Genomic DNA, 25443 nt, shown 5'->3' with positions numbered 1-25443 from the left:
ATATTTATTTATTTATTTATTTTATTTACAGTATTTATATTCCGCCCTTCTCACCCCAAAGGGGACTCAGGGCGGATTACAATAAACACATATATGGCAAACATTCAATGCCAACAGACAAACAACATACATTAGACAGACTCAGAGGCATTTTTAACATTTTTCCAGCTTCACGATTCCGGCCACAGGGGGAGCTGTTGCTTCACCGTCCAGAAGTGGCTGTACTTCCTCATTCCTTTCCTCGTGTTTTGCTGGCAGTTTTATGGTGTTGTAAATTAGCCTCCCGCATAAAGTGTCCCTAAATTTCCCTAATTGACAGTTGCAACTGTCTTTCGGGGCTGCATAGGTCAACAGCAAGCCGGGGCTATTAATGGTCGGAGGCTTAACCCGACCCGTGCTTCGAACTCATGACCTCTCAGTCAGTAGTGATTTATAGCAGCTGGTTACTAGCCAGCTGCGCCACAGCCCGGCTGTGATATACCAATGTTTTTGTGCATTTTTGTATCCCTTTCCTCATTTTGAGACTTTCTTACAAATAAAAAAGTAGCTCAGAAAAGTGTGGCCATGTACAGTAGAGTCTCGCTTATCCAACGTAAACAGATTATCTGGATTATCCAACACATTTTTGTAGTCAATGTTTTCAAAACATCGTGATATTTTGGTGCTAAATTCGTAAATACAGTATTTACTACATAACATTACTGCGTATTGAACTACTTTTTCTGTCAAATTTGTTGTATAACATGACGTTTTGGTGCTTAATTTGTAAAATCATAACCTAATTTGATGTTTAATAGGATTTTCTTTAATGCCTCCTTATTATCCAACATATTCATATTTCAGTTTATGTTGGATAAGTGAGACTCTACTGTACCTAAGTAGAGTTTTGCAAGAGCCAATAAGAGGGATCCAAGATAACAACAGAAAATTAAGACAAATGTGCAAGACTGTTTTTTCAAAAATCACTAGGTGACATCAGACCCTGACAAATGCAGTCATTTACCGTGTTTCCCTGAAAATAAGACAGTGTCTTATATTAATTTTTGCTACCAAAGATGTGCTAGGTCTTATTTTCAGAGAATGTCTTATTTTTTCCATGAAGAAGAATTCACATTTATTGTTGAACAAAAAAATTGAACATATATTATATACTATACAGTAGTTGTCATCACAAACCAACCTAACCAGACAAACTGTGAATCCTATCAAGAATTTCCTGTTACTACCATTATTTCCATGTACAACTGGTATGTACATTTACCAATTCTGCATGTTCTGGTGTTCAGTTTGGCAGGCGCCGGGCATGCTTCCAAACAAAAACTTTGCTAGGTCTTACTTTCAGGGGAGGCCTTATATTTAGTAATTCAGCAAAACCTCTACTAGGTCTTATTTTCCGAGGATGTTTTATTTTCGGGGAAACAGGGTACTTAAATCTTTTTTGATGGTTGTAATGCGACTTTCAATCCAATTCAAAGTGTGTTGACACAAACCTGTTGAGGTAGGACATCTTTCCCTTTGTGTTCAGGACTTGAGCCTTTATGTTATCCCAACAGAGAGTCTGCAGGAGTACAGTAGAGTCTCGCTTATCCAATGTAAACGGGCCAGCAGAACGTTGGATAAGCAAATATGTTGGATAATAAGGAGAGATTAAGAAAAAGCCTATTAAAAATCAAAATAGGTTATGATTTTACAAATTAAGCACCAAAACATCATGTTATACAACAAATTTGACAGAAAAAGTAGTTCAATACACAGTAATGCTATGTAGTAATTACTGTGTTTATGAATTTAGCACCAAAATATTGAGATATATTGAAAACATTGACTACAAAAATGTGTTGGATAATCCAGAACGTTGGATAAGTGAGTGTTGGATAAGTGAGACTCTACTGTATGTTTCGGGGGAAAGCATAACAAAGTGTGGTTGTTGTTGCTGAAGAAGACATAACTGTAATAAAGCTCACATCCCCTTTTATTTCCTTTCTCTTACTGCTTTCATTTATTAATGTAGAATTCACCATCCCTGGACAGGCAGGACATAACAAATGTTTGTGTCATTGTTTCATTGCTAAGCCCTAGGAATTTTTGAGCATGATAGGTTTAGTCACTCCCTCTAGTGCTGGAAATGAGACATCATCTCAGTGTCCCACCCACACATCCCACCCAATCTACACAGAAACGCAAGACAAATAGGCTGCAGAAAGAGATGCACCTTTTACACTTGCATTGCTATTTTTCTTTGCCGTCCTCCAGTTCCTTTTGATTTATTTTTCAGCACTTTCCCCTCCTCCTCTCCCCCAAGGCTACTCTGTTCGCCAGCATCTTTTTTGATTCCCTTCTTCATTCATCCCTAGGAAGACAGCTCCACATTGGTATGCTGCTGGGATAGCAGGGGTGTTGCATTCCTTCTCCTTTTTTAACCCATGGGTTCCAGTGTAGAAAATAAAGGACTGGGATATAATGGTGGGCCTGCTAATTAGCCTCCTGCCCTTGAAGGCTTTTAAGATGATGGGGAAAATAAAAAAGGGACCCCTCCCACTGAACACAGTGGAAATGTGGGAGAGGGATGCCAGCTATGCTCAGATCAACTGTTTCAGAGTCACTGCACCTACACTTTGAAACAGGGGTTCTCATTGAACATCGAGAAAACCAAGTGCTCTTCAAACAGGCACCAGCTAAACCCTCTGCAAAGCCAGGAATACAGCTTAATAGTGTAACTTTAGAAAACGTTGACCATTTCCACTACCTTGACAGCCACCTCTCCACAAAAGTCAGCATCGACACTGAAATACAACACCGCCTGAGCTCTGTGAGCACAGCCTTTTTCAGAATGAAGCGGAGAGTGTTTGATGACCGGGACATCCGTAGAGAGACCAAGGTGCTTGTTTATAAAGCCAATGTCCTCCCAACCCTGCTCTACACCTGCGAAACATGGACGGTCTACAGACATCACACCAAACTCCTGGAGCGTTTCCATCAGCGTTGCCTCAGAAAAATCCTGCAAATCTCTTGGGAAGACAGGCGGACAAATGTCAGCGTGCTGGAAGAAGCAAAGACCACCAGCATTGAAGCAATGCTCCTACGCCATCAACTCTGCTGGACTGGCCACGTTGTCCAAATGCCCGATCACCGTCTCCCAAAGCAGCTCCTCTACTCCGAACTCAAGAACGGGAAACGTAATGTTGATGGGCAGGAAAAGAGATTTAAAGATGGGCTCAAAGCCAACCTTAAAAACTGTGGCAGAGACACTGAGAACTGGGAAGCCCTGGCCCTTGAGCGCTCTAACTGGAGGTCAGCTGTGACCAGCAGTGCTGCGGAGTTCGAAGAGGCATGAATGGAGGGCTTAAGGGAGAAACGTGCCAAGAGGAAGGCCCAACAAGCCAACCCTGACCGGGACCACCTTCCATTTGGAAACCGATGTCCTCACTGTGGGTCTCAAGGTGTGCTCCGTGGAGCCCTTGGGGTTCCACAAAGCATATGGAGCAGCTCCACGGTTTACTCCTCCTCCTCTTTTTCCAAGCTTTCTTTCCTTTTTCCTGCTCCTACCCCGCCTCCATAGCCTCCAAAAGCCTTTTTCCCTCACTTTCCTGGCTTTCAGAAATATGTTGTCGAAGGCTTTCATGGCCGGGATTGCAGAGTTGTATATTTTCCAGGCTGTATGACCATGTTCCAGAAGTAATCTGTCCTTACGTTTCGCCCACATCTATGGCAGGCATCCTCAGAGGTTGTTACCTCACATCTTCTGAGGATGCCTGCCATAGATGTGGGCAAAATGTCGGGAGAGAATACTTCTGGAACATGGCCATACAGTCCGGAAAACATACAACAACCCTTTCAAAAATCTATTTCCCTCTCAAGGCTCAGGGGGTGATTTGGCTGTGCTTTTCCTGCATGGCAGAAGGGGATTGGATTGGATGGCTCTTAGAGTTGCTCCTGTTGTTGCTCCTGTTGTTGCTCCTGTTGTTGCTCCTGTTGTTGTTGCTGTTGTTGTTGTTGTTGTTGTTGTTGTTGTTGTTGTTGTTGTTGTTACGAAGCCAGGTGGCTATCTGTTGGGGATACTTTGATTGTGCTTTTCCTGCATGGCAGAAGGGGGTTGGATTGGATGGCCCCTAGAGTTGCTCCTGTTGTTGTTGTTGTTGTTGTTGTTGTTGTTGTTACAAAGCCGGGTGGCCATCTGTTGGGGGTGCTTTGATTGTGCTTTTCTTGCATGGAAGAAGGGGGTTGGATTGGATGGCTCCTGGAGTTGCTCCTGTTGTTGCTCCTGTTGTTGCTCCTGTTGTTGTTGTTGTTGTTGTTGTTGTTGTTGTTGTTGTTGTTACAAAGCCGGGTGGCTATCTGTTGGGGGTACTTTGATTGTGCTTTTCCTGCATGGCAGAAGGGGGTTGGATTGGATGGCCCCTAGAGTTGCTCCTGTTGTTGCTCCTGTTGTTGTTGTTCTTGTTGTTGTTACAAAGCCGGGTGGCCATCTATTGAGGGTGCTTTGATTGTGCTTTTCCTGCATGGCAGAAGGGGGTTGGATTAGATGGCTCCTGGAGTTGCTCCTGTTGTTTTTGTTGTTGTTGTTACAAAGCCGGGTGGCCATCTGTTGGGGGTGCTTTGATTGTGCTTTTCCTGCATGGCAGAAGGGGGTTGGATTAGATGGCTCCTGGAGTTGCTCCTGTTGTTTTTGTTGTTGTTGTTGTTGTTTTTACAAAGGCTGGGTGGCCATCTGTTGGGGGGTGCTTTGATTGTGCTTTTCCTGCATGATATAATATATAAACATTTCTTGGTGCTCCACAAGAAACCGTTGCTTCAAAAGGGGCTGAAAAAGTTTGAGTTTGTATTCTGCACTTTTAACAGCATCTCTCCTCCTCGGTAAGCTTGCTAAATATAATCCTTTCCCAGCGTGAAGGTGATGTGCTAATAAAATAAAGTTGCTTTGTTCTTAGAAATTTGGAGAAACATTGGCTGAGACTAATTATCAGTTTTAATCACAAAAAAAGGGAGGTAGTAGATAGCATGACTCCAGGCAAGTGCTTCTCCTTTGCCTAATATCCCAGCACAATGGGACTGTATGTAAACTTAGGAGCTGGTTATTGCTTTGGGAACTGGGAGAGGAAGAGATAATTGATTATTCCTGTCCTCAAATGCTCCACTTTATAGTCATCAAGAGATCTTCCAAGCAAATGACCTTCAATGAATCAATGCAAAGGAAGAGTTCTGTCATAGGCAAGAGTGAATGCATTGCATCATTGCATCAAGTTGGTTCCCATCCCATCTCGGGAGAAAGGCAGAGTATAAGTTCAAAAGACAAATAAATAGGTGCATAGGACTGTGATGCTGCACGTTGCAGGGTTGGGCACCTCATCTGTGGCTTCTTCTATGTAGACGTATCTTCATGTAACCATGGTAATCTCCATTAGTATCTTCCCTCCAATTGTGAAGAAATGCAAGATAGCTTCTCATCAGTGCTGATGTTCCCGTGTGGCAATCTCAACCCACTAGCATGAAGCATGTGGCTGAAAACACATACATGTCTATAGTTTCAACCCAGAACACATTACCATATACTGTATATACTCGAGTATAAGCCTAGTTTTTCAGCCCTTTTTTATAGACTGAAAAAGCCCCCCTTGGCTTATACTCGGGTGAAGGTCCTGGTTGGCTTATATTTGGGTCAGCTTATACTCGAGAATATATGGTACATTTATTCTTTTTCTCTATTATTGTTTCTACTATTACATTTATTTTACTCTATTATTATTATTACATTTATTATTTCACTCTGATATTATTATTATTACATTTATTATTTCACTCTGATCTTATTATTATTATTACATTTATTATTTCACTCTGATCTTCTTCTTATTATTATTATTATTATTATTATTGCATTTATTATTTTACTCTATTTATTATTACATGTATTATTTTCCTGTAAGTATTATTATTATTATTATTATTACATGTACAGTAGAGTCTCACTTATCCAAGCCTCACTTATCCAAGCCTCTGGATAATCCAAGCCATTTTTGTAGTCAATGTTTTCAATATATCGTGATATTTTGGTGCTAAATTCGTAAATACAGTAATTACAACGTAACATTACTGCATATTGAACTACTTTTTCTGTCAAATTTGTTGTATAACATGTAGTTTTGATGCTTAATTTGTAAAATCATAACCTAATTTGATGTTTAATAGGCTTTTACTTAATCCCTCCTTATTATCCAAGATATTCGCTTATCCAAGCTTCTGCCGGCCCGTTTAGCTTGGATAAGTGAGATTCTACTGTATTATTTTACTCTATTATTATTAAAAGGATCCATAAGCACATTTACATGGAAGAAGATGAGAATGATGATTTGATCAGAGTTGAACAGTCTTATCTTATATTTGAACTTTATGTAAATATTCAAAAACATTTAACCTACTGATGCCTCAATTAATCTAATTTTATTGGTATCTATTTTTATTGCTGAAATTTACCACCCTCGGTTTATACTGGAGTCAATGTTTTCCCAGTTTTTTTGTGGTAAAATTAGGTGCCTCAGTTTATATTCGGGTTGGCTTATACTTGAGTATATACGGTATGTTGTTTACAATCAAGCTCTTTAATATAATCTACACCCTCAAGACAGATGAAAAACTCTTGGATTTACAAGAGGCGTTTCTCAAACTACAATAACTACCTAAGAAGGAAAGGAAACAAAAAACAAAGCAAAACAAACCAACAAGTCTCAGCAGATGTAGTAATCATTCTGCATCTCCCTATAGGGCTATAGCCAGGGGGCCTTTGGTCATGGTGACCTCCACAATGATATATTCTATGTGTGTATGTAGGCATAAGGTGGACTCAAATGAGATAAATCACAATATGTAATGCGCAATGGCATCATGTGTGCAGTTTTGGTTCTGCATTCCGCAGAATGACCACAGGTTATCTCAAAATCCATAATTTTGACCCCAAAATTTGCGCTCAATTTATATTAGAAGTTGACATATTCATGATTAAATGCAGTATTTGTAACTATTTCTATTCCAACTTTTTCTCAAAATTAAGACTCAGGGTGGCTGAGCCAAGATCCAGTAAAGATTGAGTATTGGCCCAGTGTTCTGCAGTATCCCAGAATATTCACTACAGTGATGTTTTGCATAAATATTTTGATTATTGTTTAGTTTCCAAATTCTCTTTCTTCATTTTAAAGCAGGGGGTTATTTTGTTGCTGTTGTTGGTATTATTAGTATTAGTAGCTAAAGGTAAAGGTTTCCCCTGACGTTAAGTCCAGTCGTAACCGACTCTGGGGGTTGGTGCTCATCTCCATTTCTAAGCCGAAGAGCCGGCGTTGTCCATAGACACCTCCAAGGTCATGTGACCGGCATAACATGAAGCACTGTTACCTTCCCGCCAGAGCGGGTACCTATTGATCTACTCACATTTGCATGTTTTCAGCTAGGCTGGCAGGAGCTGGGGCTAACAGCGGGTGCTCATTCCGCTCCTGGGATTTGAACCTGGGACCTTTTGGTCCGCAATTTCAGCATCTCAGCGCTTTAACACACTGCGCCATCAGGGGCCCCTATTAGTATTAGTACTCCGCTTTTATCTCTTGATGGAGACCCAAAGCAGCTGATAACATTAAAATAAAACAGAATAGATCCAGTCTCTGTGTGTGTGTGTGTGTTTTAAATTCTATTTTAATATGTTTATTTTAATTGTACATTTTTAAGGCATCGAATAGCCGCCTATACATAAAGTCACCTTGAGTCCCCATCAGGGTTGAGAAGGGCGGGGTATAAATAGGATCTATATATATAATAAAAGTCAATGTTTGTATGTGGTGGGCGGTGTATGTATGTATGTATGTGTGTGTGTGTGTGTGTATGTGGAAGCTTTCTGATTGGCCACCACTATCACAGGCCACTGTGACCATCAGGAACGACGGACCTGGCCCAAGCTTGACACGTTTAACCCCCATGATGCACTTTATATCCTGGTGCCGTTTGCGGGACGATAGACCATGGGTGATGGGATATGTAGTACTTTCAATCGCTATGACTCCCACAGGCCACTGCGATGCCCACCAGTGACATAACTAAACCAAACTTGGCAGACAGAACTCTCATGACCCCCTTTACTCACTGGTGCAGTTTGGGGGAGGATATACCATGGATGATGGGACTTGCAATACCTTCACTAGCTTCCTTACAGCACTGTGACTCCCACCAACGACAAATCAGTACCAAACTTGCAACACAGAGGCCCCATTACCCACTCTACATCCTGGTGTGAATTGGAAGAGTTTGGACCATGGGTGATGGGAACTGCAGTATCTTCACTCACTTCCTGAGACCACTGCAACCCCCACCAATGTCTGATCAAGACCAAACTTGACACATACAGTCCCCATGACCTACTATACATCCTGGTGCTGTTTGGAGTGGCATGGACCATCGATGATGGGACTTTCATATGGGAGTTATAGTTCACCTGCACCCACTGAACCCCACTGACCTAGACTAAACTTGGAACACAGGCAAACAATGCCTTTCTCTAATGACCCGGGCACCGCTGGGTCCCCAAGCTAGTAAATAAATAAATGTGAGGTGTGTTTGGATAGATAGATAGATAGATAGATAGATAGATAGATAGATAGATAGATAGATAGATAGATAGATATCCATTTCAGCAGCATGTGGCCATTTCAACTAATGAGCATCTGGAATGGTTCTGTTCATTCTTCTGTAAAAATAGAAGGTATGTTGCACAAATTGATAGATAATGTGATGCAGAAGACAGCTATCGGAATTAATTAGAAGGAAGTTTGGTTGTGGTGTCATTCCCCTCCCTCCCTTCCTCTGCATCTACCCAACTCTGTTTTCTAGGAGGGTAATGTCTCCTGGCAACACCTGCAATTCAAAGCAATGTAGGTAATAATTAAGTATCTCTCAAGCAGCCGTGATGTCCAGCTGGCCAGTTCGCTGCAGAAAGCAATAAAATAATAATGACTAATTAGCTATACAAGAATGAACATACAAAGGTGCAGGTCAGTTACTTCAGTGTTGTAGCTGTAACCAAGAATAGAACACCTTTTTGCTGGCATCCTGTCAATGTTGTATGCAGACATAAGAATTTGGGGAGTCTATGTCTGCGTGTTGCGAAAGTTGATGCTATTTACGAATTTGTAACTCATAATGTGCACCTTGTTTATCCACTATTGCAACCTCATTGTTTTTAATTCAATGCTTTAATACTGCGTTGTGTTTTTTTGGTTATTGTGTATATATTATTATGGGTTTTTGTTATTGTTCTTTGATGTTTCATGTTTTATCATTGTTTTGTATCTTCGGTGGAGATGGAGGTGGGATATAAATAATAATAATAATAATAATAATAATAATAATAATAATAATAATAATAATAACAACTTTATTTTTATACCCCGCCCCATCTCCCTGAAGGGACTCGGGGCGGCTTACATGGGGCCTTGCCCGATAAAACAATCAAATATCAAAATACAGCAATAAAACAGTTATCCAATAAAAACATCAATTGCAGTAAAAACAATAGTTAAAATCAACATAAAACATACAATATTAACACTGGAGACTAATTCATAGAACCCAGGCAAAGTGCAACATGTACCGAAATGGGCCAAAATGGGAAAGGTAATTTCACAGTTGAAATGGACAAAGTGCAATATAGCATTGGCAACACCTCGAGAATATTATTATTATTATTATTATTATTATTATTATTATTATTATTATTATTATTATCAACACAACGACATTGTATGGCACAGCAAACAAGATAGATATGCTGGATTTCGTTTCGCAAAACCACAAGTCGAACACTTCCCAAGTGTCTAGGACTGTGTGATGTATTTTCTGATGATGTGTGCAGATCCCAGTAGGGTGGCCTTTTGCAGTTGGCAGATGGTGATTTTGTCAATGTTTATTGTTTCCAAATGCCGGCTGAGATCTTTTGGCACGGCACCCAATGTGCCCATCACCACCGGGACCACCTGCACTGGTTTCTGCCAGAGTCTTTGAAGTTCAATCTTGAGGTCCTGATAGCGGCTGAGTTTTTCCTGTTGTTTTTCGTCAATGCGACTGTCACCTGGGATGGCAACATCAATGATCCAAACCTTGTTCTTTTCCACAACTGTGATGTCTGGTGTGTTGTGTTCCAGAACTTTGTCAGTCTGGATTCAGAAGTCTCACAGTATCTTTGCAATATCTTTTCCAATACTCTTGCATGTTTGTGATCCCACCAGTTCTTTGCTGCTGGGAGGTGGTACTTGAGGCATAAGTTCCAATGAATCATTTGGGCCACATAGTTGTGCCTCTGTTTGTAATCTGTCTGTGCGATTTTCTTACAGCAGCTGAGGATATGATCAATGGTTTCATCGGTTTCCTTGCACAGTCTGCATTTTGGGTCATCAGCTGATTTTTCAATCTTGGCCTTAATTGCATTTGTTCTGATGGCTTGCTCCTGGGCTGTAAGGATCAGGCCTTCTGTCTCCTTCCTTCTTCAGGGTCCCATTCGTGAGCCAGAGCCAGGTCTTCTCCTTATCAGCTTTTCCTTCAATTTTGTCAAGGAACTTTCCATGCAGTGTTTTGTTGTGCCAGCTGTCAGCTCTAGTTTGTAGTGCGGTTTTCTTGTACTGGTTTTTTGTCTGCTGTGTTTTGAGGAGTTTCTGATTTTTGACTTCAATCAAAGCAGGTTCTTCACTTTGCTTGACATATTCTGCCAGGGCATGTTCTTCTTCTTTGACTGCTTGTTTTACTTGTAAGAGTCCTCTGCCCCCTGATCTTCTAGGCAGATATAGCCGGTCAACATCACTGCGAGGGTGCAGTGAATGATGAATGGTCATGAATTTTCTTGTTTTTCTGTCCAAATTGTCCAGTTCCACCTGTGTCCAATTTATAATGCCAGCAGTATATCTTATGACAGGTATGGCCCAGGTGTTTATGGCCTTGATGGTGTTGCCTCCATTGAGCTTGCTTTTGAGAATTTTTCTGACCCTTTGTGTGTATTCTTTGCTGACCACAGTTTTCACATGTTCATGCTTGATGTTGTCCAGCTGTAGTATGCCCAGATATTTATAGGCCTCTGGCAGTTGAAATGGACAAAGTGCAATATAGCATTGGCAACACCTCGAGAATATTATTATTATTATTATTATTATTATTATTATTATTATTATTATTATTATTATTATTATTATTGGAAGCAGGGGTCAAAGAAGCATCTGGCTTTGTCCTTGTAACCTAACACTAAAATCAACCAAGACCTCTGGAGGACATGAACTGATCTTAATGGATAATATATACATTGGGTTGCTGTGAGTCTTTTGGGCTGTATGGCCATGTTCCAGAAGTTTTCTCTTCTGACATTTCACCCACATCTGTGGCAGGCATCCTAAGAGGTTGTGAGGTGAGAATGCCTGCCACAGATGTGGTGAAACATCAGGAGCAAAAGCTTCTGGAGCATGGCCATACAGCCCAAAAGACTCACAGCAACCCAGTGATTCTGGTCATGAAAGCTTTCAACAATACAATATAAACATTCTTGCCTGGTGACATGATGCTTCCTATTGAGATTCAATGGATACTGACAGTTCTGATGACAATGAAAACTGCTCTGGATTTTAGTTCAAACTTTCAAGAAGCTATCTATGATTATGATCATATTCAGGGGAGATGGGGTCAACATATTAGGTAGCTCCCTTGAAGTTCAGACTAAAATCCAGTGCAAATTTCACACATCTTTCTTTGGTACATCAGCCTCTACTGCAGATAGTTAGAGTCTACAGCATCTGGAGGGCTACAAATTGCTCATTCTGACCTAAGCTACTTATCAGATCTTTCCCTTCCCAGTCACCTTTATCAATGATTTTGAAGTCTTCATTCCTTTTTTAAAAATTCCTTAATTCCTTCCTAGTGCCTGAACCCATGTAAGGAATCCTCACAATGCATGATTTACTGGGGAGGGAAATTATTAGGGCGTAATGACCTTACATGCCTCTCATTTAGTAGATTAAAATGTAATAAGAAGTGAAACATGCTAAGCAAAGACTAGCAAAAATAAAATTTGAATGACCATGAAATTATAGGAGTCCTTGTCTTTCAGCCATATGCACTCAGCTCTCTCCTTGGAAACATCCCTCTCAAAGACGGCATATTCTTAGTTTCCCATGACAACCCTTCCCTTTGGAGAGGGACTATAGCACACATTAAAGCCTTCCAGCAACTTCCATTTAAGATGACCATTGAAGAGGAGATAGTAGTCCCTTCTCTACCTGGGCAGCTGCTGCCAGTCAAAAAGAGACAATGCAGATCAGATGAACCACCCACGTCAGTTCTCATTTACCTCTTCAAGGTCAATCTATGTAAAGTGATATAAGATTTTCCCAGCTCCAAATCAAAGCACAAAAGAGTTATTTAAAAAAAAAAAAGCAATTAGTTGCATCTACTCACAACTAATACAGTAGAATCTCACTTATCCAACATAAACAGGCCGGCAGAACGTTGGATAAGCGAATATCTATCTATATATAAAAGAGTGATGGCATCAGGGCAGCGGACAAAACAACAAAACTACAGGCCCCCCAACCTCAAAATTTGACAACACAACCCATCAGTCATGGCTCTAGGTTGATACAACAAAAAGAAAAAAAAATAAAGTCCTAATTACAGGGAGAGGAATAATAGTTTTTATCCAATTGCTGCCAGTTAGAAGGCTAAGCTCCGCCCACTTGGTCTCCTAGCAACCTACTCAGCCCAGGGGACAGGCACAGTTAGGCCTCACTTAGGCCTCTTCCACAGATTATCAGATTTTAACTGGATTATATGGCAGTGTAGACTCAAGGCCCTTCCACACAGCTATATAACCCATTTAGAATCTTATATTATCTGCTTTGAACTGGATTATCTTGACCCACACTGCCATATAATCCACTACAGTGTACATACTAAACATAAAGACTACCATACAACAGACATTCAATACCACCACTACCTCAACAATTTCTCACCAACACCACCAGAAAATGCCACAGCAACGCATGGCTGGGCACAGCTAGTGTTGTATAATAAGGAGGGATTAAGGAAAAGCATCAAATTAGGTTATAATTTTACAAATTAAACACCAAAACATCATGTTGTACAACAAATTTGACAGAAAAAGTAGTTCAATACGCAGTAATGCTATGTAGTAATTACTGTATTTACTAATTTAGCACCAAAATATCACAATGTATTGAAAACATTGATTGCAAAAATGTGTTGGATAATCCAGAACATTGGATAAGTGAGTGTTGGATAAGTGAGACTCTACTATACTCACAAGTAAGATCCCTCATGCACATCCCAAAAATGTACCAGCTGTTAAGATTTCTGGGGGTTGAGGGCCAAAACATCTGGGGACCCACAGGTTGAGAATTACTTCTGTAAGGTGTAGCAGGAACAAATTATTTTTAAAGCCATTTCCAGAGTAACTCTACCATCGGTCCATAGTTGATTAGCATTGGTTGTGCTGTCTGGGACTTCTAGAAAGTTACCGTAATTCCAAACAGGCCAGATAAATCCACTTTTCTCACCCTCGTCCTTTTCAAACAGTATCTACTTTAAGCAATTGCTTGAGGTGTTTTTAAAAGAGATAATACTGTCCAAATGAATGGTAAATGAGCTAACTTTTCACATGATTAAAAATTAGAAGGCAAGCGTCCAGTGCAGTTATCTTCAAAATGAAAAAAAGAAAGAAAACAAAAAACCTAACCTGAATCTTTATTGAACAGCTAATGGATGGCAGCCCCATTCATTCTCTCTCCCTTTCTCTCTGATGGACTTTGAATGGGGTGGTAATGAGTTACCATCATTTCACCACGTTACAGATGTTAAGAGCCCAGGGCTGATTTCTATTCATCAGAATCTCCCCTCCCACCTACCCAGATTTCCTCTTTAATGAGCTGGGAGCCAATCAATAATTCATCGCGGCATGAATAACTGGGGGGATGAGAGCCGCTTATTTGGAAAGATGCAATCAGGGCCCATTCTCTGACGGCGTCTCTCATCTGCTTATCAGTTCCTTCTCACTCCCTGGTAATCCAATAGACTGAAGCAGGAACCAAACAGAAGTTAAGAAAACAAGGTAGCTGCCGAAGCCAGCAGGTGGGAGATGGAAACGTGTGTTTGTGTTTGCGTTGTCACCTCCCACCACCCTTATTTTGTGATATCTCAAAGCTCTGTTGACAACCTTAAACTAGGTGGCTGCTGGTGTAAAAAGACTCTTCCCTGATATCAGTTTAATTAGTCTGTATGAGCCTAATGAGTCTGTATGAGTCTGTAAGCAGAATTGGGAATAGTTCTCTCCGAGGAGAGTAATGGTTTCCTGGTGGGCAGAGAACAGTTTTCCTCTGAGATGGTCAGACTTGTGGTGTGCTGGTACGGCTGTACCAGAAGCTCCAACTTTATTTTCTTTCTGCTAATGTTTGCAGTCATAGGGCAGGCCGCCTGTCCATCATCATTAAGTTTGGTTCCGCCCCTTGTTCAGGGCTCTGGGAGGGAAGGAGCCATTTTTAAGTCAGTCTCACTTAAGGAAGCTAAGCTATAGGACGTAGACCAGCTCATCCCATAGAAAAGCTTCATATCTCAAGAACATCCGGGGATATAGAACATCCGAGGAATCAGAAACAGAAATTCCAGGGGAAAAGGTCCCAAAGGTTCTGGCTAAGAGCTCACAGCCCCTCAGCCTTACAGCTCCTGAGGGAAACAGCCCTAAAGTTTCCAAAGAAACCTCGGAGAGGGAACAGCACCACAGATCCACGCAACCCCAGCTGAAACATCTGCAAGCCTTGGTTGGTAGGTCCACTCGATACCCAGATGCATTTGAAATCAGTAGTGGGTCCCACATCAGCTAGGTCCATATAATAGACAGCCTGGGAGAGGTTATAAGAGGATTTTCTTCTTATAGAGAAAGCACAGTTATCCAAAGCCAATTGTCTGTCCCCTGGGGACAAGACTGCAAAGGCCAACAGTTTATTAAGGAAACCTTCAAGTGTTATTTGACTCCTTGAAGATTTATTATTTGTTCAATAATAAAGACTTTGTTATCTCATTAAAGATTCAAAGGACTATCCTTTTCAGGAGAATCCCCAAGAACCTCTCTTTGAGGCGCCGTGGCTTCCCGCTGGGAATAAAGTATATGTCCTATACAAAGACAAAAGCTACAGGCCCAGCGCGTGACAGAACATGTGGTATTTTCAGACATGCCTCCAAATTCTGTGCGGCACCAGCCAAAAATCAAGGACTGTGAAGTCTGGCCCAAGCTATTTCACTTCCAATGCAGTTGAGACCCTTCCATACCTATTGCCTGAATCTTTCTCCAACACTGAAACAGAATCAACCAGCACACAAGGCAAGCTGCTTTACACATTGGTCCCTCTTCCAAAACCTACCAAGATCTATATCTTTGTTGAATGGGAGGGCCGTGTCTTGACAGTGGTAAAACAGGAGTATATCCCAGTGTACATGCTATAAATCTGACTTTAGAAATGCAGTTAGTGGTGTTTCATGGTGGACCAAACAAGTAAGCCAATCTGCCTTCTGACAAGAAGTATCAAGAACTTGTGAAGTGTGCTAGGGAAAAACAACAAATCCCTTCCTTTTCCGAGAGGAAGACTTAGAAGTATCTTATCTGGCATCATAGTTCCAGCAATGAGCATCCAAACACCTTAGCAAAGCTTGTAAAGCAGAATTTGAAAACATAGCTTGCTGTGTTGTCGAAGGTTTTAATGGCCGGGATCACAGGGTTGTTGTATGTCTTTCGGGCTGTGTGGCTGTGTTCCAGAAGTATTCTCTCCTGACATTTCGCCCACATCTATGGCAGGCATCCTCAGAGGTTGTGAGGCATGGATAAACTAGGCAAGGAAGGTAAAAATATATATCTGTGGAGAGTCCAGGGTGTGACAAGAGTCCTTTGTCAGTTGGAAGTCAGCGTTAATGTTTCAGTTAATCACCCTAATTAGCATTGGAAAGGTTTGTCTCTTGCCTGGGGGGCATCCTTTGTTCAGAGTCATTAGCCGTCCTTGGGGCTCCTCTGCCCTCAGAGTGTTGCTTCCCATCTACTGTTCTGATTTTTGAGTTTTTTAATACTGGTAGCCAGATTTTGTTCATTTTCATGGTTTCCTCCTTTCTGTTGAAGTTGTCCACATGCTTGTGGACTTCAATGGCTTCTCTGTGTAGTCTGACATGATAGTTGTTGGAGTGGTCAAGCATTTCTGTGTTCTCAACCAGAGAAGTCAGCCATAGCAGAGCACTTGAGGAACCAACTTGGACACAGTATATTATTTGAGAACACAGAAATGCTCTTTGCTACGTACAATATTATAATTGGAACAAACCAGCGAAAGAAAACTGCCTGTTCTCTCTTCTACAATGCCTCTGTTATGCTATATCTGTAATTAATAAATTAAAAAAGAAATTTGTGAAGGGAAGGAGTTATTATTTATTTATTTATTTGCAATATTTATATTCCGCCCTTCTCACCCCTAAGGGGACTCAGGGGCGATCACAATGTACACATCCATGGCTAACATTCAGTGCCATGTGAACATAGAGTCAGAGACACAGGCAATTCAACCTTCTCCAGCTTCTAGTTTCCTGAGGGGATGCTCAATTCCGGCCTCAGGGGGAGCAGCTGCTTCATCATCCACTTTGGCACCGAGTCCTTGGATAGTTCCTCATTCCAAACATTGCTGGACGATTTTTTTATGGTGTTGTAAATTAGTTAAATTATCCTCCCCACATAAGTGGTACCTAAATTTCCTACTTGATAGATGCAGCTATGTTTCGAGTTGCTTAGGTCAACAAAGAGCAGGGCTATTTTTTATTTTAATGGTCAGGTGCTCGAACTCATGACCTCTTGGTCATAGTGATTTATTGTAGCTGGCTACTAACCAGCCTGCGCCACAGCCACTTCTGTAAAGAGAACTACCCATCGGAATGCCCCTTTTCCCCATGGCAAGCTCTAAAACAGAATGGAGACTTTCACGGACCCCATCACATGTTGTTTTGAGCCAAAATAATGGGTCCTTAGCACTATTCCAGCTAAATTCATGATTTCGTCCTGTGATTACAGATTTGCTCAATTCCCAGTCATGGAGAACCTCAAAAGAAGTTTTTGCAGCTGGATGCCAAAGGATCTCTCCAGTTGCTTGTGTTCAATATGTCCCATACCTAGTATAGGGTTGTAGACATCATTTCCCAGTGTGCTAGTTTGCATCACTTCAGAAATCCTTTGGTTTAATCACTGTCAGAATTAAATAATTGAGTTGTTGGGGCACTGAATCATCTCAGATGTAACTATAACAATAGAATTTCATCTGGCAATGGAGGATATGACTTATGTTTTTGTTGCTGCTGCTGCCAAAAACATGGATCCATCTCTTCGCTTTAATGCAGTGACAATGGGCAATGGCTGTTAATTTTTTCATTGAGAGCAATTAAAATTGTAAAGATTCTTCACATTCCCAATCTCTTGCCTTTGTGGCCAAGTCTGGCATCTGGAAGGAGAGCTGAAGTGATGTTCTCCTGAGCCAAATTTCACAACAGAATTGTTTTGCGATTCCATTCATTTTGTTTCCCCTTGCATCTTCCCCCTCTCTCATGTGACTCATAAAATGGGTCTAATACTTTGGTGACATTTAATGCAATAAAGTGTGTAAAGCCTTTAGAAATCCTCTTAAGAGGAAGCTAAATATTGATTATTATTCATACGGCAATTATTGCGCCTTTCAAGGAAGAAGATTATTACTGTCATTAAAATTGCTAGCAGCATCTAAGTGGTTGCATTTAAACCCTAGAAGAAAACCTGTCAATTGGATTAACGTGAGTCCTACAAAGAAGAGGGCTAAGTAAGCCCCCCCTTTACCATCCCCCACCCCAGAAACAATGTTTTTAATAAGGAATAAGTTACTGGACTGGGATTTAGAGATTCCTTCATGCAATAGAAATGGCTCTGGGATTCGGCAAGAACAACTATCTTGGAAACATTTGCATGTCTTCACTAGGATGAGAAATTATCCAGTTTCTTGACCAGTATCAGATTTCTTGATCTGAAATGTAGCCATCATCGCATACCAAAATGGTGGACAATATGTGGAGATAATGGTGGTTAACATGAAGAAGATGGTGGACCACATGTGCGGTCAGACCTTCTTTCTCTCAAAAGGCAGTGGAGTTGAAAGTGTTGTGGTAATCTCTGAGCGGTTAGACTCAATTTAACCCTCTCTGGGGGAGATTCCACCAAAAATCAGCAGAGTAGCAAAAGCAAAGCTTTCAAATGCAACAGTGACTTACACGGGGTGAGCAAGACAAGCCTTTGACCATTTAGGATTGCAATGGACTGCAGAGTCTCAATAAAAGTTCAAAAAAAGTATTTATTCAGGTAAAAAGAACTCCATTGTAGATAGAAAGGCTTGGGAGCTGTCTAGTCTACTCTAGACTGGTTTCTAAGGAAAAAATAAGAAAGGAAAAATAACAAACATCTAAATAGTTACATCTTGACAGGAGAGATGGCAAGATGCTTCTTGTTAGCTTGAAGAACAAAGGGGGAAGAGAGAACCAAAATGGTTCCAACCTCATGGTCCAGTTTATTGGGGCCATAAAAAACATTCTGACCAATGGGAAGTTAGTGTCCCTGGAGATTCACATTTCTACTAACTTCAAAGTAAGGGATGTGACGTAAACAGGATAGAGTGAAACACAGTAATGCCTGTCTAAGCATGCTTTGGAAACAGGGAAAGGATTCCCTCAATCTAACTCTATCATCTATCTAACTACATTTAGACTTGAGTAGTCCAGGGTGATTCCCAACAGAAAGAAGGAAAAGTCTCAATTTTTTTTTTTAAAAAAAAGTAAAGTAGTTTTGTAGAGAATGCAAGAGCTCATCTACAGGGAGCAGTTTAACCTGGTGTAAGTCTGTGCCATTTAGCAAATCTGTCTTTGAACCTTTTACTATCCAAGCATGTTATTGCTGAATCTTTTCTAAAAGGCTCTTGATCCTGAACAGAAATAGGGCAGGAAGGCATATAACTTGGGTTTCTCTGTGTTATGAAGAGCTGAGCTTGAGGTGATTGAGCACTTTTTCAATAGTTTTTGTTAAACCTTCACAAAAAAGCAACATCCTTACCTCCTCATATCATGCAAGATGCAAGGACAGAACCAGTCCTCACCATGCTCCGCATTGAAGGAATGAGGAAATGGAAGAGAGCAAAGCTGACCGATTTGTTTGGCAGGTTTCTTTTATTTCTGCTCAAAGGTAGTGATGGAAAGTGTTTGTCAAGGGGTTGATGGAAACAGGAATGGGAGAAGTGTGCACTTTGCCTCTTTGCTTTCTTTTTCTCCCAACTCCTCTTGAGGATACTTGGTCAGTGGAGGTATTTTTCAGTATTCTTGGGGGATGTTTTTTAAGAAAGTTGTTTGAGACAAACTGAAAAAATGCATCCATTACTAATTTTATGGTACAGTAGAGTCTCACTTATCCAACATTCACTTATCCAACGTTCTGGATTATCCAATGCATTTTTGTAGTCAATGTTTTCAATACATCGTGATATTTTGGTGCTAAATTCATAAATACAGTAATTACTACCTAGCATTACTGTGCATTGAACTACTTTTTCTGTCAAATTTGTTGTATAACATGATGTTTTGGTGCTTAATTGGTAAAATCAAAACCTGATTTGGTGTTTAATAGGCTTCTCCTTAATCTCTCCTTATTATCCAACATATTCGCTTATCCAACATTCTGCCGGCCTGTTTATGTTGGATAAGTGAGACTCTACTGTATCAGCCTGGTTTTTATAATGCATCTGATTGCACTGAGCCTGTGTGGATGGAATGGGTTATAAATCTGAACACATTTGCGGCACTAAAATAATTCAGTGACACATGGGTGCTATAAACTCTCCAGACCTCACTTGCTCCCAACAGTCCATTTCTTTACCTGTAATGATGGTTGCACACACTTTTTGCACATGCTTAGTACATACACACTCTGAGAAAGCTATCAAGGTAGCAGTTTGAATGATGAATGATCATCTGAGTCAAAATTCAAATCAAATTTATTCTTCTCTGTTGGGGCACCTGGCAGATAATAAGAAACATAAGTGTCCCTGACACTGGTCTAAAAAAGAGATGAGAATGATATCCATGTTCTTACATTTAGATCCAACATTGTCACAGAAGGCACCCATGCACCTGAGTTTTCTCTTTGAAGAACTATGGTGAAGAGTTATATTTACAAACATAGTAATGTAGGTGTTGGCAGCATTGTGACTCATGATGTGAGTGGAGGTTAGGGAAAGACTAGACATGGCCAGAAACAGTCTAGTCTTTCCCTAACTTCCACTCACATTACTAGTCATAATGCTTCCAACATCCACATTACTATGGTTGTATATATAACTCTTCACCACAGTTCTTCAAAGAGAAAACAAAGAGAAATGGTAGATCCTTGAACACAAAAGCAGAAATTGTTCCATCTTCTTGCCACTTTGCAGAAGTAACCATGAGATCTCTCACTTGGTAGCCTGATTTGTTTCTCAGATGGATGGGATTTATCAAGTTTCTTCCAATCTTCACTTTTTATATAAACCAAAGCCATCACTTTCTGCATTGTGGGCTGAGTGAAAGCAGTTGCCCTCAAGCCTTCATAAAATATAATGTGTCTCTCTCCCAGGAGGAGAGCCCCGTCAGCAACATGGTAAATAAATAAAGTGGAGAAAATCTGTTATTGCTTTCTTAGCTAATGTCTAAGACTATCTCTGGCAATAAAGGTTGAGCACAGACATATCCACCTAGGTCTAAATTGGCTGTTGACCACCGATAGAAGCATCAGAGTCTGGCATACACACAGTAATATAATTCCTTCAAGAATAATCTGATACATTATGTAAGATCTTCCAAACAACCGTAAAAGCTTTTGATCTGATGTTCCTAGGAGGGAAGGCCTAAAAGAAACTTTTGACCTTAAATAGAATTGATTTTAACCAATAGCCTTGATAGCAAGCGTGCCTTTTGGATGTCCTTCACCTTCCTCTTCTTAATACATTTTTGTTCTGGAGAAGATGGAGAAAATGTTATTGAGTTCGGAGAAGAAATTCATCTGGGGAATAATGGTCTCACTGTTTCAGCATCGCCCATGAACAGCAGCTTTTACTCACCCTTGCAACCATGGAGAAGGCAATTGCGGGGAAAAGAGGATGGTGGCACTCACCCATGAGAACATAATACCTGTTTGTATCTGAGCTGGTCTACTGTCCATACTGGGCCCTAGAATAATTGGCAGATGTGCATAAGCCCCAATTCTAGCATCTGTTTTCACTTCCACCAGGAACAGGGTCCCTTTTCAACTGCATATTTAGATCACTAAATATGCAGTTGGGCCGGGCTGTGGCGCAGGCTGTTGAGCAGCTGCAGTAAATCACTCTGACAATAAGGTCATGAGTTCAAGGCCAGCCCGTGGCGGGGTGAGCACCCGTCAATTAAAAAATAAAAAATAGCCCCTGCTCATTGCTGACCTAGCAACCCGAAATATAGTTGCATCTATCAAGTAGGAAATAAGGTACCACTTATAAAAGTGGGGAGGCAAATTTAACTAATTTACGACATTGGAATGAGGAAGTACCGTCACAGTGGATGTTGAAGCAGCTGCTCCCCCTTGTGGCCAGAATCGAACATCCCCTCAGGAGAAGGTTAAATTGCCTCTGCGTCTGTCTCTATCTCGGTTCTATGTGTATATGGGCATTGAATGTTTGCCCTATATGTATACAATGTGATCCGCCCTGAGTCCCCTTCGGGGTGAGAAGGGCGGAATATAAATACTGTAAATAAATAAATAAATAAAATAAATCACTATGATTCCACTTTAGCCATCATAGCAACATTCTCTGGAATCCTTGGGTTTGTAGTTTGAGAAGGCGCTAGAGGTGTCTGGTTGAGAATTCGAAATACTGCTCCCTAAATTGCAAATCCTAAGTTCCATAAGATGGAACCATGGCAGTTAATATGGAGACATAACACTTTAACTGTAGGGTGTAAAATCCTCAAGCCAATGTGTCTTAAATGTCCGACAAAGACCAAAATATTGTACTCCCAAATACTTTGATTATAGACAAAGATGGCACACAATACTGCTGGAAACGTCCATCCAATGTTCAAAGTTGCAACTAATCTAAGAGGGAACAGAGGAGTCTGGAGCAGAAGAAAGCCTTAACTACACCAGACTTGGCTCTGATACAGTAATAGTTTCCTTGAAAATTTCTAGTTGAACATAGTATTTGGGGGGAGGGGGGCAGAGTGGGAGAATGTGGAGATCCTTCACATTTATTCTCTCTCCGTGTTTCATCACAACAGGTGAAACCCTGCGCATAAAAAGCTTTGTTGAGTGTTTTCTTTTTGTTTTATAAAGAGGCAGACATTCTAAGACAGACATTCCCAACCTATCTTCTCCATAGGGAGATCTCAGAAAACACTTTTTTAATAGCAAGAAAACCCTAGTTTCTTAATTTTCCATTGATTTCATCTCCGTGGTTCCATTGCCACAATCGCAATACAAATTAGAATTCATACCGTGCCTAATGCAAGGTTTCTCCATAAGAGTATATTTCTAAAATTCAGGGAAAATTTGCTCTGAAATAAATAACAGTCTGTACTTCTTAAGCCCTAAATCAAAGATTGTGAATCTTGGGGGGGGGGGGGGGGAATGGGGCCAAAATGTTACAAAACGGGCATTGAGCTGGATTTTTTTTATTGTGTCAGAAGCAAATTGGGAATATACTGCGAGCCGCTTCTGGTGTGAGAGAATCGGCTATCTACAGAGATATTGCCCAGGGGACAGCCAGATGTGTTACCATCCTGTGGGAAGCGTCTCTTGTGTCCCCACATGGGAAGCTGGGGTTGACAGATGGGAGCTCACCCCATCTCGCAAATTCGAACTGCTGACCTTTAGATCTTTAGGTCAGGAGTTCAGCCGGCACAAGGGTTTAACCCATTGTGCCACCATGGCTCCATCGAGCTGGATCAAAATTAAGTATCATAAGAAACCTCTGGTCCTCAAGATATTTTGGACTTCAGTTCCCAAAAGTCTCAGCCTGTGGGACAAGTGGCCAAATTATGAACATTGTAGTCCAAAATGTATCTAGGGCAAAAGGTTCTCCTCTCCATTTAATCCAGAATCCTGATTAAACAAATATTAGCACGGTATGCTGTTTGAACTGTTTTCATTTTTCTGGTAAACATCTATTCATGTGATTTAACTGAAATAATTCTTCTTCTTCTTCTTCTTCTTCTTCTTCTTTTTTGCATTTTGTGTTTTTTGAAAACTATAATTCAGTTCACCAGTGTCGTACAGCGCCTTGCTTATACAAAAATTATTAAGGCATGACCTCTTTGAGATCTTTGGCTGCAGATTATACCAGTGCATACTCTGGAAACTATGAATGGATTTCAGCTCGTGTTAACATGCTTACTTCCTTGGATGTGTGCATTCTAGTGTTTCTATAAACATGGATTTGTTTTGAGACTCATAAATCTCATCACTTTACTTTCTTCACAGTGCCTCCAGACGACCCAGTTATTCTTGGTGGACCTATCATTAGCCTGCGAGCTGGAGATCCTCTGAATCTCACCTGCCATGCTGACAATGCCAAACCAGCAGCATCCATTATTTGGATGCGAAGAGGAGAAGTTATAAATGGAGCAACCTATTCCAAGGTAAGGAGACCTGAGATACGCAGTTGGGTAAGAAGAGTATTTCAAAGCCAGGATAGTAGAATCATTGCCCGTCCAAGGGTTTTGGATTATAATTATTTATTTATTTATTTATTTACAGCATTTATATTCCGCCCTTCTCACCCCGAAGGGGACTCAGGGCGGATCACATTACACATATAGGCAAACATTCAATGCCTTTTAACATGGAACAAAGACAAGACAAACATAGGGGCCCAGGGCTGTGGCGCAGACGGGAGAGCAATGAGTCACTGACCAGGAGGTCATAAGTTCGAGGCCCGCTCGGAGCTATGTTTGTTTGTATTTGTCCTGTGTTAAAAAGGCATTGAATGTTTGCCTAATATGTGTAATGTGATCCGCCCTGAGTCCCCTTCGGGGTGAGAAGGGCGGAATATAAATGATGTAAATAAATAAATAGGCTCCGAGTGGGCCTCGAACTCATGACTTCCTGGTCAGAGTGATTCATTGCAGCTGGCTTGCTCTCCCGCCTGCGCCACAGCCCGGGCCATAATTCCCTGTGTCTATCTCTACTGCCTTCTGCAGGCATATAGTTGCTTGTGCAAGCATAATAAACACAAGCTTTACCTTCATTCCACAATGATGACATTCCTTTATAATGTAAGCATTGCCGACAACATTTAGAAAATATTTTTAACTTTGCTAGCTTTCGGAGTGCTGGGATCAAAACAGTGGAGGGTGGGGTGAATTTATGCTATGTTTATAGCTCTTTAATTAGACTTCAATTGGACTTTAATGGGTTTTTAATGGGATATCTATACACATTTTAATATTCATAATAAATATGTAATTTGGAAGAGAATAAACTATTACTCCTGCTGAGCTTTTGACACAGAACAGATTATACATTTCAATAAATTAATATTCTCACCTTCTGTATTCCTATCTCATCCTGTGCAAGGATTTGTTAAAGCAGAGGTGAGGAAAATCAGTCCTGACATCCATTCAGAAATATTTTGGCTTTCATGAGCATCACATTTCAAGTCAGAAGTGACCCAAAGATCAACACATTAGGACTTCCTTACTCCAAAAAAAAAAAAAAATGGGGCTTGGAGAAGCTGGGAATATTTGTTGTTTTGTACTACATCTCTTAAAATTCCCCAGCCAGAATGGCCCCTTGGTAGAATATTAGAATCATACAATCATAGAGTTGGAAGAGACCACATGGGCCATCTAGTCTGACCCTTTGTGATGCAGGAAAAGCACAATCAAAGCACCCTCGATAGATGGGTTTCTGTTTAAAAGCCTCCACAGACGGAACCTCCACCACAGTTGGAGGCAGAGAGTTCCACTGCTGAAAGCTCCTACAGTCAAGAAGTTCTTCCTAATTTTCAGGTGGCATCTCCTTCCCTGTAATTTGAACCCATTGCTCCTGAGTCATAGTCTCCAGGGCTGCTGAAAACAAGCTTGCTCCCTCCTCCTTGTGAAATCCTTTCACACATTTATACATGGCTATAATGTTTCCTCTCAACCGTCTTTTCTGCAGATTCCTGGACTGTAGTCTAAGACAGTGAGAGAGACACCAAACTCAGAGAGGGCTTACTCCTGCTTTCTTCTGTCCAGAGTTAGCCACTGGGGCTGCTTCTACACAATCATTTAATCCAGATCAAGGTGTCTACACAGAGGGTCCTAGGTTTCCTTAGT

At 40.9% G+C, this 25443-nt stretch overlaps 1 protein-coding gene across 4 annotated transcripts in view; it reads left to right on the top strand.

Moving 5' to 3' along the window:
• The window catches only part of kirrel3 (kirre like nephrin family adhesion molecule 3), a 960216-nt gene that overhangs the window by 704440 nt on the left and 230333 nt on the right, over positions 1-25443 (top strand). For all 4 annotated transcript variants that reach the window (XM_062960868.1, XM_062960866.1, XM_062960867.1 and 1 more), the window contains one exon: positions 23606-23763. In XM_062960868.1, coding sequence (XP_062816938.1) covers positions 23606-23763 — 158 coding nt within the window. The remainder of the gene's footprint in view (positions 1-23605; positions 23764-25443) is intronic.

This window comes from Anolis carolinensis, unplaced genomic scaffold, assembly GCF_035594765.1.
Source record: "Anolis carolinensis isolate JA03-04 unplaced genomic scaffold, rAnoCar3.1.pri scaffold_8, whole genome shotgun sequence".
NCBI lineage: Eukaryota > Metazoa > Chordata > Lepidosauria > Squamata > Dactyloidae > Anolis > Anolis carolinensis.
This window is presented reverse-complemented; position numbering and strand designations above follow the sequence as displayed.